General features: G+C 36.6%; 2 protein-coding genes and 1 pseudogene across 2 annotated transcripts in view; 1 reads left to right on the top strand and 2 right to left on the bottom strand.

Annotated features, from left to right (window-relative positions):
* Nucleotides 1-14,457, bottom strand: part of LOC125831588 (pentatricopeptide repeat-containing protein At5g01110-like) — an 809,602-nt gene that overhangs the window by 19,331 nt on the left and 775,814 nt on the right. The window lies entirely within an intron of this gene.
* LOC125830948 (uncharacterized) lies at nucleotides 5,789-6,391 on the bottom strand (annotated as a pseudogene).
* Nucleotides 9,004-10,527, top strand: LOC125830949 (uncharacterized). The gene has a single exon (XM_049510139.1). It carries the CDS (start codon nucleotides 9,004-9,006, stop codon nucleotides 10,525-10,527), a length of 1,524 nt encoding a protein of 507 aa, XP_049366096.1.

Below are 14,457 nucleotides of genomic sequence, written 5' to 3' on the forward strand. Positions count from 1 at the left end.
AATCACACATAATAAATCAAGTCAATAATATATCAGCTAATGCCCATATGCTTTGGCATTCTCGGATTACAATCCGCATTCTATAGTAATAAACTTTCCCTTTATAACACCGATACTCGTACCAATGCCCGTCATACCATTGGTACGAGACCCCCATATTTCGCCCTTACCCATGGTCTATTCCATTTTTAATCTTTAATTAGAAAAATGTCATTTAATGAAGTCTGAAAGTCTTAACATACCTTGAATGCCGAACACGTGTCACGAACCCGCAAGATCTTACCTTTCCTTTCGTAGAGCCTCTGAAATTTCCCAATCTATCAGATATGCACAATTCGTAAGCAAATGAGTCCATAGATACTCATATCACTATATGCCTAGCCTAGATCCAAAACTCACCCTAATCAATAGTTAAATTCATAAATCTTGGTGCCAACTAAATATGTCAAATCTCATATTCCTAAATTTTAAGCCTAAGTTTAAGTCTCAATTTATAAAATATACCTTATCCGTAAGTAAAAGGATTCACAAGATATCCCATTATATAACCAGAATAGTTCACTATTTTTGTACTGAAGTAGTAACTATTCAAATTATAATACTAAAAGTAACAATGGATGTAGAAGCTGCTCACTGTTTTTGTACCGAAGTAGTAACTATTCAAATTATAATACTAAAAGTAACAATGGATCTAGAAGCAACAGTGATTGAAAAATAGCCTCACCTCAATTTACCCTAGCCATTCTTGGCATAAACACTTAAACAAGTATTAAAGTATACGCCTAAAATCATTGGACCATGTCACGCCTAAATTAACCTTAAAACCCACTTTGGAGCAATTAATTTATTTATAATATTTTAATCTGCATGCATTATGCCACCCAAATGATCACCATAGTAATTATCTAATGACTAACCATTATTCAATGTATAAAGATTCTCATTTATAGTGAGAAAGAGTTTCACAGAAATCGATAATTTCCAACTAAATTAGCATTACAATTCTTTCACATTAAATAGTAGTAAATTAAAGTATATCCAATAACCCACTATTCATAATTCATCCCATTTAAACCACAAATTGAGATATATAAGGCTTAATAATACCTGCAACAATAAATTGAATGTTGTCGACGTTGAGATCGAGTTCTCTCCAAAAAAAATTAGCCGCAGTTTATTTGACTTATGAGTAAAGGAACAATAAATGCCTTTTTAGTTAATTTAATTGTACCCATAAACCAAGTGGTAAAAAGGTATCCAAAAATAAATTATGGACTTGGCCCATTAACTATTCAACTAAATTAATTCTTTAACAAAAATTCATCAACTAAATATTCGTAGTTACCGAATAGTTTAAAATTTTCCATTAAATTTTTACGAGAAGAGTCAAAATAATCCTAGTTCTCAAAATGACCTAGCTGGTCATTACGTCATCTTCCACTTAATCAAACGTTCGTCCTTGAATGGTAAATGAATAGAAAGCACTTGAACGCTAAAGAAGCTGAGTATATCTACTCCTCAACTCTGACTCGGTCTCCCATGTGGCCTCCTCCACTAGACGATGCTTCTTTTGAGCCTCTACTGAAGCAATCTCTTTCGACCTCAACTTTCGAATTTGCCTATCCAAAATGGTTACTGGCTCCTCCTCAAAAGTCAAATTCTAATCAAGTAACACTGAATCCCATTGAATCACAGGAGCACCACCCTGATGATACTTTTTCAACATCAAAATATGAAATACAGGGTGAACACCTGACAAACCAGGGGGCAAAGCCAACTGATACGCCACCTCACCAATATGCTCAACAATCTCGAAAGGACCAATATACCTTGGGTTCAACTTGCCCTTCTTTCCAAATCTCATCACAACCTTCATGGGCGAAACCTTCAATAGAACCCGCTCTCCAACCATGAACTCCAAATCACGAACCTTTCGATCTGCATAACCTTTTTGCCTACTCTGAGCCATGAGAAGTCTATCTTGGATCAACTTGACCTTGTCCAAGGACTCTTTTAACAAATCTGTACCCCACGGTCTAACAACAAATGCATCAAACCAACCAATTGGAGATCAACATCTCCTACCATACAAAGCCTCAAAAGGTGCCATCTCAATGCTCGAATGGTAACTATTATTGTAAGCAAACTTCACTAATGGAAAGAACTGATCCCAGTGACCACCAAAATCAATAACACACGCCCGCTACATGTCCTCAAGAACCTGAATAGTCCATTCAGACTGACCGTCAGTCTGAGGGTGAAATGTAGTACCAAGATCCACCCGAGTGCCAAACTTCTTCTGCGTAGACTGCCATAAATGAGATTTAAATTGTGTGCCACAATCTAAAATAATAGAATTAGGAACCCCATGTAGATGAACTATCTTTCAAATATAGATCTTGGCTAACTTCTCTAAATTATAGGTAGTCTGAACTGGGATGAAGTGTGGAGACTTTGTCAATTGATCCATGATGACCCATATAGCATCAAATTTACCCAAGGTACGTGGCAACCCTACCACAAAGTCCATAGCAATACGCTCCCACTTCTACTCAGGTGTGGGCATCCTCTGAGCTACACCTCTAGGCATTTGGTGTTCATACTTTACTTGCTGACAATTCAAACACCGAGATACAAAATCTACTATTTATCTCTTCATACGACTCTACCAATAATGCTGCTTCAAGTCACGATACATTTTAGTAGCCCCATGATGAATAGCGTACCTCAAACTATGTGCCTCCTCCTTGATCATTCTAGTCAAATCACCTGTTCGAGGAACACAAATACGACCTTTTATCCTCAAAACTCTCTCACTATCAAGAATTGCATCCTTGGCCTCTCCCTTTGACACCTTGTCTCGAATCTTACATAAATCACCATCATCAAACTGTTGAGTCCAAATTTGCTCCAACAAGGATGACCTAGCCTCCACATAAGCCAAAACCTTACCAGATTCTGAAATATCAAGACTCACAAAGCTATTGGCCAAGGACTTGAAATCCCTAGCTAAAGGACGCTCGCCAACCTATAACATGGCTAGACTACCCATACTTACCGCCTTTCGACTCAAGGCATCTGCTACCATATTTGTCTTGCCTGAATGATAAAGAATAGTTATGTCGCAGTCTTTGATCAACTCCAACCATCTCCGCTACCTCAAAATTATATCCCTCTGATTGAATATATACTGGATACTATGATGATCCGTGAAGACCTCACAATGTACCCCATAAAGATAATGCCTCCAAATCATCAATGCAAACACTACAACCGCCAACTCCAAGTCATGAGTAGGGTAATTCTTCTCGTTAATCTTCAACTGCCTCAAAGCGTAGGCTATCACCTTCCCTTTATGCATCAATAAACAACCAAAACCAATCCGAGAAACATCACAATATCCAATGAAACCCTCTCCCTCCACGGGTAGAGTTAAAATCGGAACAGTTGTCAATAAAGTCTTGAGCTTTTGAAAACTCACCTCACACTCGTAAGACCACTGAAACGTCAATTCCTTCTAGGTCAATCTAGTTAATGGGGATGCAATGGATGAGAAACCCTCTAAAAATCATCGATAATAACCTGCAAGGCCTAAGAAACTCCGAATCTCAGTAACTGAAGCAGGTCTGACCCAATCTCAAACTGCCTCAATCTTCTTAGTATCCACCATAATACCTTCCTTAGACATTACATATCCCAAGAATGCTACCGAACTAAGCCAAAACTCATACTTTGAAAACTTTGCGTAGAGCTTCTTCTTCTTTAGAATCCTAAGCATAATCCTCAAATGATGCTAGTGTTCTTCCTTACTACGGGAGTATATCAATATATCATCTAAGAAGACAATAACAAAGGAATCCAAGTACAGTATGAACACTCCGTTCATCAAGTCCATAAAAGTTGTTGGGGACATTTGTCAATCCAAAAGACATTACCAGAAACTCATAATGGCCATAACGTGTCCGAAAAGTTGTCTTAGAGATATCCTCCGCCTTAACTTTCAATTGATGATAACCGAATCTCAAGTCAATCTTGGAGAAAACTGAAACACCCTGCAACTCATCAAATAAATCATCAATACGAGGTATCAGGTACTTATTTCTAATGGTGACCTTGTTCAATTGTTGATAGTTAATACACATACGCATGGATCCATCTTTCCTTATCACAAATAACAGTGGAGCACCCCAAGGAGATACACTCGGTCTTATAAATCCTTTGCTTAACAAATCATGCAACTGTTCCTTCAGCTGTTTCAATTCAATTGGTGCCATATGATAAGGAGAAATAGAAATAGGATGAGTGCCTGGATCTACGTCAATACAAGAATCAATATCACGATAAGGCAGAAGACCTTGTAAATTTGTCAAAAATACCTTCGAAAATTCACTCACCATCGAAATAGACTCAAGCATATGAGTCTAACACTAGTATCTCAAATGTGCGCCAAGTAAACCAAATAACCTCTCTCTACTAAGTGACGAGCCTTAATAAATGATATCACCCCTTTAGGAGGGTGACTAAGAGAACCTCTCCATTTTACTATAGGAATTCCAGGAATAGCTAATGTAATTGTCTTGGCATGACAATTTAAAATTGCATGATAAGGAGATAACCAATCTATATCAAGAATCAAATCAAAATCTACCATATCTAAGACTTTTAAATTTGCATGAGTGTCATATCCCATCAAGGTAACTATACATAGTCGATACACCCGATCTACCACTACATAATCCCCAACAGGAGTAGAAACATGTACTGGCAAATCAAGAGACTCACATAATATATCCAAAATCGAAGAAAAATATGTGGACACATAAGAATAAGTAGAGCATGGATCAAATACTACAGTAGCTGGTCGATGACAAATTGGAATAATACATGTGATAACAACATTTGAAGTCTCAGCCTCTGGCCTACCCAGGAAAGCATAAAAGTATGAACGACCGCCCTTAGATTGTGAACCTTCACGACCACCACCTCGACTAGAAGGAGAATCACCTCTACCGGAATGAGAAACACCTCTGCCACTTTGTACACCTCCCCTAGTTGGAGGTTGTGCAACTCTGAAAGTCGAAGCCTGAGAACCCTAATGCGAGCCACTACGTCTGGTCCTAATGCAATCTCTCACAAAGTGTCCCATATCACCACACTCAAAACAACCGCTATGAGACCTAGGCTGATGAGAGGAACCTGAATGATCAGAATGCCCTCCACGACCTATAGGTCTGGAAGATGAACCCTGTGAAGTATGCACTGAACTCGACCATGCCCAGCGTAACTAGCCTCAGACGCTGGTATAGCAACATGAATGGGTCTGCTAGACTAAGAGTGATAACCTCTCCCAAAGTAACCTCGACTCTTAGGCGGAGAACCACCATAATCACCTGAATGACGGGCCCTCTTTCCCTCACGCTGCTCAAATCCCTCACGTCAAATCATCTCTAACTCCTTAGCATCATCCACTACGTTCTGGAATGGAACACCAGAAACAACAACTTGAGAAACTCCCAAACGAATCGGAATAATCAGCCCCTTAACAAACCTTCTCACCCTCTCAGCCTCCGTGGGAAGTATCATCGAAGCATGCCTAGACAAGGCATGAAATCTACCCTCATACTTTGCGTCTGGCATACTATCTTGCTGCAAACCCTCGAACTCAGCCCTCTTGCACTCCCTCTCACTGCGTGCAACAAACTTTGCTAGAAATACATGAGTAAATTGAGTCCATGATAGTGGAGAGACTCCACTCATCCAAGATTATGCAACCTCTTATGACAACTAACTATAAATTATATGCATCCTCAGTTAAGTCACTAGTATAAGTCGGAGGATTTATTAGTCTGAACCTCCCAAACATCTTTTGTTCATCAATGGTCATGGAAGGCCTGTTCGCCAAGTGTGATGCAATACATGGCAATTCCATACTATATAAACGGGGAGCTACAACAACAGATGGCTGAGTCTTAGGAGTCTGAGAATCAGGAGCAACCATCGGATCTGGAGTTTGACCTCCAACACGGGTTTGTAAGGCATCAGAGATGACATGCCAAGTTCCCGCCTGAGCCATCCCATCTAGAAGTCCTAACATATGAGGCAAGGTATCTTGAAGCACTGGAGTGACAGTAATATTGGGGGGAGCCTGAGCTGGTCCATCCCCCCCGACACGATCCTGCACATCCTCTTAAATAACATATGCATCAGGAGGTATTGTCCTATCATGAACCTAGGTAGCTATTGGTACTTGGTCTTGCACGGGTGTTGCACTACGACCCCTACCCCGACCTGGGGCTCGACCTCGACCCCTGACTCTACCTCGGATAGTGCTCCTAGAAGCAGGCATAAGAATAGGCTCCTGATCACCACTTGATGTATGAGTCCTCACCATCTGAGAGAGAATAAGATATCAAGATTAGAATTTCAACAAGGTCAAGTGTGCACGCACTACAAAAAAATTGATTTTTAGTTACGAATAAATTTGTCACCTAAAGCACATATTTCGTCACCAAAAAACTTCCGTGATGAAAAAAAATCGTCAAGCATTCATCCCTAAATCGTATGTCACCAAATGTATACAGGCACAACTTAGTGATTCGTCACTAATTATAGTTCTATTTACTACGAAAATATTTTTCGTCCCCAAATGTATAGTATCTATGACAAACTTGTTCATCATAGAAAATATATTTTTTTGTAGACAATGGTAGCTTTTCGTCACTAAAAAGGTCATTAATGCCGACGAAACTGATGCGTCACTTATTGTATTATATAATTAGTGACGACGTCATTTGTCTCTAAATTTAAATGTATTTCGTCATTGAACAAACATTATTCCGTCACAAAAAACTGCCCTTTACATTCAAATTCTCTTTTTGTCCCTAAATGTATAAATTAGTGACAACTTTAATTTTTTTATAATTTTGTAGTTGAAAACAATTAGGTCGTCACTAAAAATATTTCTTTTACTCACAAAACAAAATTGTCACTATAGAATGTCATAACTAGAGACGATCATAATTGTCATAAAATACTAAGTCAATTCGTAGGTAATAAGTAGGCTATTTTGGGACAAAAAATAATCTTGTCACCAAATGTTACACTTTTATGATGAAAACATGACCGTCTTAAAAAATATTATAGAGTCGTCGCTAAAAGTTATGCTTTTAAGGACAAAATGTTTTGTCAGTAGTCATTCGTACTAATACTATTTTCCATTTGTATTTAACTAGGTTTTGTAAATTTGATAATTTATAGAAAATTTATATCTTTTAAATAATACATTAATATCTTAAAATTCATAACCTAGTTTGTTCCATAATAATAAATATACAATTTTTAAAATAAAAAACATACTAAAGAAAGAAAGATAATAATAATAATAATAATAATAATAATAATAATAATAATAATAATAAGCTGCACACTGTTATATAGTACTAATGAAGAACAAATAGAAAATGAGATCGAAATGATATTCACTACATACTCCTAGAAGAAAAACTAATATTATGTAACGTTTATCCAACTTTAAAGTATAACTAAGATATGCTAAACATTAACAAAACAAAGATAAAAATATAGAGTCAGCTTTAAGAGATATCATTGCAAAAGCACTTCTCTCGCACCTAATCTTGATTTCCACCTTCCACAACCTATGTAAAATAGAGAAAGAAAATCTAAGATGTTATTTCATACTTGATGATATCATGATACGGACAAACTATAAAGTTATGAGGTTATTAAATGTACCTTAATGGATAACTTGATATGAATCAGTGATCGTCACTAACTCACGAAAAGGAAACAAAGTTAGGTGCTAAAAATCTATAAATAGGACTCATTTCATGGATAAAACATTTGCTACCAATCCTTTCACATATTTTAATGAAGTTAAAGATGTATTCCAGTTCGACAAAAGGAAAATGCCAAGAATAAGACCAAGATACGACAAAACTAAATTCTAACCTTGATCGGGATAAGCTCATGAAATGTTGCAGCTGTTTCATAATATCATCTTGACGTGCCGATAGAGTATCTAATTGTGAAGTTAATGTTTCTATCTGAGACTGCTGATTTTCTACAACAACTTCAGCTGCATCCAATTGTTTCTGCAAACCAAGTTGGACACTTGCAGCTTCTTCCTTCGTCTTTCGAAGGGAGTCTTCTAACTCTACTGTTCTCCTTTGTGTTGCTCGATTAGTATTAGGTTTTGGACCATAACCGAGACCTTTTATGTACCCCGACTTTTTGCCGAGTATAACATCCACAATTTCATCAATAGTCATGGAAGACTCTCCCGAAGTATATAGAGCTTTCAAATCAATCATGTTGTTCTAGAAAACATATAATTCAAATTATTTAAACGTATTATAATAACAAATAAATCATTTTGAATGCGACTGGAATATTTGCTTCTCATATAGTTAGTCTCAGCTTCTTCAGATGCCCAGCCTTTTTCATTTGAGTAATGTGTATTTTTGTAGAACTCAATTCTATCAGGTTCGACCCCTTCAGATGTTGTGTCACCCTACAAAATAAATTTAAAAACTTATTGTAGTAAGTATGGGCGTACAAACAACAATGAGAGATGTTCATGAATGAGCATGAACATGCTGAGATGGTTGATGCAGCTGAGGATGCAGAACATCATGAAGTTGCTAAAGAAAGACTTAAGAGGAAGGAATTCGAAAATTTTATTGGTGCTTGGACAAGGATGTTGTTGGACCTCAGCACTAATCCATTGATTGATGATAAAGGAAGATATAAAACTCAATTAGTGGGGGAGGGAGAGAAAGGAAAGGAAAAAATGCAGGAAGAGCAATAGTGGTCTAATCCTGTAGGGAAATCTGCAAGGAAAGTGGCTCAACAGAATCTGCAGGAAGTGGGTACTTCTAATGGTTTTGAAACACTAGAATATTATGGCCAAGTGGGGAGGACTGAGGCAGGTCAAGAGGATGAACTCAACAGACTGGTTGAGGGCATAACATATAACCATCCTACATGAAGTGCATTGCATGGAATGTGAGGGGGTTGAATAAAGTGCACAAGCAGGTTGAGTTTAGGAATTTTTGCAAAAGTTATAAAGAAGCTATTCTAGTAGTGCTGGAGCATAAAATAAAGGAGGGAAAGGCAGGAAAGATAATTCAGAAAATGGTTGGAAAGTGGGAATGGGTGGATAATTATAATACTGATCCTAGAGGAAGGTTATGGATTCTATGGGATCCAAATAAAGTGAAGTTTAGAGTGGATGTAGTTCACAAGCAATTCATCCATGGGTATGTCACGACTCAAAGCTCAGGGTTCTATCTAACAAGAGTGTATGGTATGCATACCATTGCTGATAGGAAACATTTATGGACTGGCTTGACACAAGTTACAAATGCAGTTACAGAGCCTCTAGTAATCATGGGTGATTTCAATTCTATTCTACATGGGGATGACAGATTTGGTGGCAATGCTGTGATGGATGGGGAGGTGCAGGACTTCAAAAAGCTTATGGAGACAGCTAGCATAATTGGAATGAAGTGTTTGGGTAGGAGATATACTTGGACTAATGGGCACATTCATAGAAAAATAGATTGGATCCTAACAAATGCTTCTTGGGTACATAAATGGGAGCACATTCAAGGACTCATCATGGAGCCACTGTTTTCAGATCATTGTGTTGTGAGCTTTCCCTTAGGGGATCGACATAATAGTGGGCAAAAATCTTTCAAATTTTTTAATCACATAGCTGAGCACCCTGATTTCATTGGTGTTGTGAGGAAGGGATGGAGGGGTATGACATATCCTACAATGAGAGGTGTATGGCAGAACTTGAAGAAGGTAAAGGTGCTGATTCAGAAATTAAATACTAAGGCGTTTAAGGGGGTGACTGAGAGGGTAAATCAGAAACGAAAACAACTAATCAATTTGCAAGGCCTCATGAGTGATCCCCTAGCAGCTAGTAGGCTAGCAATGGATGAAAAACAATGCAAAGTGGAACTTGAGAGGTGGATTAATATTGAAGAGAGCATCTTGATGCAAAAGTCTAGAGTGCAATGGTTGAAATTGGGGTATGCTAACACCTCGTATTTTCATGCATGTCTAAAGTCTAGGCAAAGTCAGAAGCAAATAACACAATTGATGAGTCTTGAAGGCATAGTATTGTCATCTGGAAGCCAGGTTGAAGGGGAAATTACAAAGTTTTATAAACAATTGCTAGGTTCTGCAGCAACTAGTCTACCAGCAGTGGACATAACTATCATGGGTGGTGGTAATGTTCTATTAAGAGATCAGCAGCTACAACTAGTTAGGCAGGTGGAGATGGAAGAAATATGGAAAGCACTAGCAGGCATCAGTGACACAAAGAGCTTTGGGTATGATGGGTTTAATGCTTATTTTTTCAAAAAAGGGTGGTCTGTTATGGGAGAAGAGATCACTAGTGCTGTTATGGAATTCTTTAATACAACAAGAGAAATTATGGGTTGTATGGGTCCATACATACTATGTCAAAGGAAGAGATATATGGGAGGTGGAACCTAAGACGGCCTCATGGATGATTCAGAAAGTGTTTAAAGCCAAGCGGTATATAGAGAATGTTGGGAATAATGTAACAGATTTCATGGGGATGCATAAGTTCTCTATAAAGAAGATGTATAAGCTGCTGCTAGGCGATTTACCCAAAGTCAGTTGGAGGAAAATGGTATGCAATAACATAGGATGTCCTAAATGGAAGTTTATTCTTTGGTTAGCATTAAAGGGGAGATTGCAGACTAAGGATAAGCTTGGGCAATGGATTAGGGAAATTGATAAGGTTTGTCCACTATGTATGAGCGATGGGGAATCATTACAACATCTATTCTTTAACTGTCCAGTTGCTGGTAATATATGGCGTTATTTATTACAATGGCAGGGCATTACAAGATCGAATCAAGGGTGGATGGAGGAAGTGCAGTGGGCTCAGCAACATTGCAAAGGGAGAAGCAAAGGTGTGAGTGTCTATAAAATGGTACTAGCAGCTGCTGTGTACCAAGTCTAGAAAGAAAGGAACAATAGAATCTTTCAAAATTCTTCGCGATCACAGCATGTTATCATCAAACAAATCATACAGGAAGTGTTCCAAAGAGCTAGTAGGTTACCTGTGTTAGTAAATTATATGAGAAAAATGGATTACTACCCAGTGTGATGATTTGGATTTGTTAAATAGATGTTAAGAGGGATAGGGGAATATGAGGGATGCATTTGACATGGAGTGATACCACTCAATGCAGGTCCTAAGTTTGGTTTTTATTTTTGTATTGGTTCTTTTTTGAGTTGTAAATTGCACTTGGTAAATAAAATACTTTACTTGCCAAAAAAAAAAAAAGAGAAGTTGAAGCATTAGTAAAAAAAATATTGTTTAAGTTACCATTTCAGCACGAGCAGCTACAAATGCTTTTGACCCCATAAAATGGCTATATTTAAGTTTAGATCGATTGACCTTGTTTACTTGACATCGTTTCTACCATGAAAATAGACATATAAGTAGATCAAATAACACTTAAACAAATAAAGTGTATATATATATATATTTGAATATAGATCACCTTATGCTCTGGATTCGACCACATATCACAAAGCCTATTCCAATTTTCCGGGGTTAGTTCTGGCACTTCAATTTTACGAGCAACTTCTTCGGAGAGTGCACTTTCAAACATCATTTTCAATTTATAGCGCCACTGCCGACTTCTATTTTTGAGAATATCCTCACAACTATCTTTGACGTAATGCTCGTCTAAGTTAATTTCAAACTTCTCCTAAAAAGAGGTTTTAAACAAAACACACATAAAAATCAAAATCATTATAACATATAAGAAGATGAAACTCTTACTTATTACAATTTAAGAAAAATAACAAAAATAGAAATCTTAAATGACATCTAATAAGCGCAACATATTTTTCCTCTACAGTGAGTTCCTTCCACTTATTTGGAAGCGCAAGAAAATTTCGTGCAATTATCCCCAATTCATTTGAGAGTTTTGCTGATTGAACCGCCTTAACAGGTCTTCCTTTTCCAGCTGGGATCTCTATCACCATCTTTTTCCCTAAAGCCCTCTTCATTTTTTCAAGACCTTTTCCCCTTGTTTTTCCTCGACCCCTCTTAAATCTTGCCGTATCATCTGATTAAGAAAAGGTTAGTTTGAAATAATATCTTAATAGTAATATACTTGTGTATACATTTTAGAATTTCTAGATTCAATTAAGAATATTATGATTAAAGTTTTACAGAACTAAAAGCTTTAGTTGTTTAAGTTTTGGCTTCAAACCTGAAAAGTAACTAATAGCTATGTGTTGATTTATACAAGAATTTGTATTACCTATCGCAGTAGCAGGAGTACATTTATTTGACTCATCGGCAGATTGAGCAGATGAAACAGTTTGTCTAGTAAGTGTTTTTTGCTTATAGACACTTCCTCCTGGAGCCATGACGTCTCTTATATCCCTGCAAAATATCATGGCATATGCACAACAAATGATAATTATGAACATTTTGTGTTTTGATATGTCTCTCTATTACACAGGGCTAGAGATTTTACATTCAACTGGGATTTACAGGCAGTTGTGAGAAGTGTCTGCAACATGAAGATATGAGAAATTTCTACAACATTAATAATACCACAGTTCTGGTCAATCACAGTTTTTATGAGGATCATGCTCATGGTAATATTATAATAACACAAATTACCAACTCTCATTCCAGACAAAGTGATTGTGTTGGTGAGTTTAGTGTCTCCTTCATCGGAACAACCAAACACTATTTTGGATTAGATGATGTTTTGAGTCTTTCCAAGAATGCAAATTCAACAACGTTCAAGTATTGAGGCTGGCAAGACGCTTTGTTACGATGAGAATCTAATGGAAATATATGAGATATTGGCTGAGAAATTCATGAGCCAGATCAATGGAGATGGAGAAACAAAAGGATGGAGAGAACTGATCGTTCAACTTTTCTCAAGAGCTACTCTATATGTAATGACTTTGAAGATTGTCCAAAGAGTTCTTTGTAAAATTAAAATCTTATACTCTACAAAAGAATAACTACATTGAATCAAGTTTAGTGCAGACCTCTAAAATCTGAAATAAAAAAACTAAGAAGTGATCATGTAGAACTAAACTAGTGATTGCTTAGATGCACAAAGAAACATGAGCAACATAGAATTTAACAACTAATTGACATAACAAAATACAAAATCTTACAGCACATCAACTGATTTCATTGAGCTTAAATCGTTACAAAGAAATATAGTGCTGAAAAATCAAAGGGAAGAACGAATTTCAGTCTTCTTGTTCTCTGTTTTTTCAGAGGAATCATTCATACCTGGTACGTTTCTTCAAGCTCGGAAATCTAACTTCAGTCAGGAGTTCGCTTTTCATTTGTCACATATGTATATATATACATTCTTCTAAAATCAATTTTGGAGCCAAAAATAACAGAAATTAAGCGCCAAAACGTAGTTCTTTTTTGCATTTTTTATCCCAAAGATCGATGGTTCTATTTTGGTGGAATCAAAAAAGAAATTTTAAGAGTTGGGGCGGTAATCCCAAAAACTTGGGAAGTGGAAAGGTTGAGAAATGGTAGGAGTGTTAAGTTGTGTTTTCTTCTGAAGGAAGTTAAGCTATTTATCTTAAAAGCTTATTTGAAATATATATATAAAAAGAGGAGAAAAAAGAAAAGAAAAAAAATAAATTCTCACACCTACTTATGTTTAAAGATAAATTTAGAAGGAATTACAAGGTTGTAAATCTGTACGCTATAAGCTGTAAAATAATTTTATAGTTGAAATCTGTGGAATTCTAGTACGTGATCATCCCGTCATTATTGGCGTGATTGGAATATCTTAAAATATATTCCAATTAGTACGATATTTGACATTCCACGTGTTTTTTTTAAAAAAAAATATTAACATTTTAAAAATAAATTTAACTATCTTGCCATTATAATAAAAACAGTTCTTTATAAAGAATTACTTTATAGAAGTTTAAAATAACATATTGTAATATTTACATGCCACATTGATCCAAATTAAAATCCTATATCAATATCATACCAAATTAAAATGGTATGGTACAATGTTCCTCTATTCTTTTTCGGTACTATAATTCCATAATGTTTGGTTTGGGGAATTTTCAATTAGCAATTCAAGCTGTTAAAAAAACTGTCTTTTTGTATTGTGTCATTCACGTCTAAAAACTTGTTCTTTGATGTTAGTATTGTGGGATAAGGCACAAGTACCTCCTACACTATATGACCGAATTTTTAGCCTATGTGGCCTCCAATCACCACCCACGTGCCTCTACTAAGTGGAGTCAGGGAGAGTTCCACGTAAGACAAAAGGTGTACAATTAAAAATATATTTTGTGAGAGGAGGTATTTTCACACGATATGGACGCAAGGCGCCATTCTGGGCATGAATAGCTAAAGTCGGGTCGAGT

The sequence above is a fragment of the Solanum verrucosum genome, unplaced genomic scaffold (genome assembly GCF_900185275.1).
Source record: "Solanum verrucosum unplaced genomic scaffold, falcon-dt-bn FXZP01000049.1, whole genome shotgun sequence".
In the NCBI taxonomy this organism is placed as follows: domain Eukaryota; kingdom Viridiplantae; phylum Streptophyta; class Magnoliopsida; order Solanales; family Solanaceae; genus Solanum; species Solanum verrucosum.

What these genes read in the sequence shown, in the direction of transcription:
- LOC125830949 (XM_049510139.1), top strand. Translation starts at nt 9,004, where the DNA reads ATGAAGTGCATTGCATGGAATGTGAGGGGGTTGAATAAAGTGCACAAG.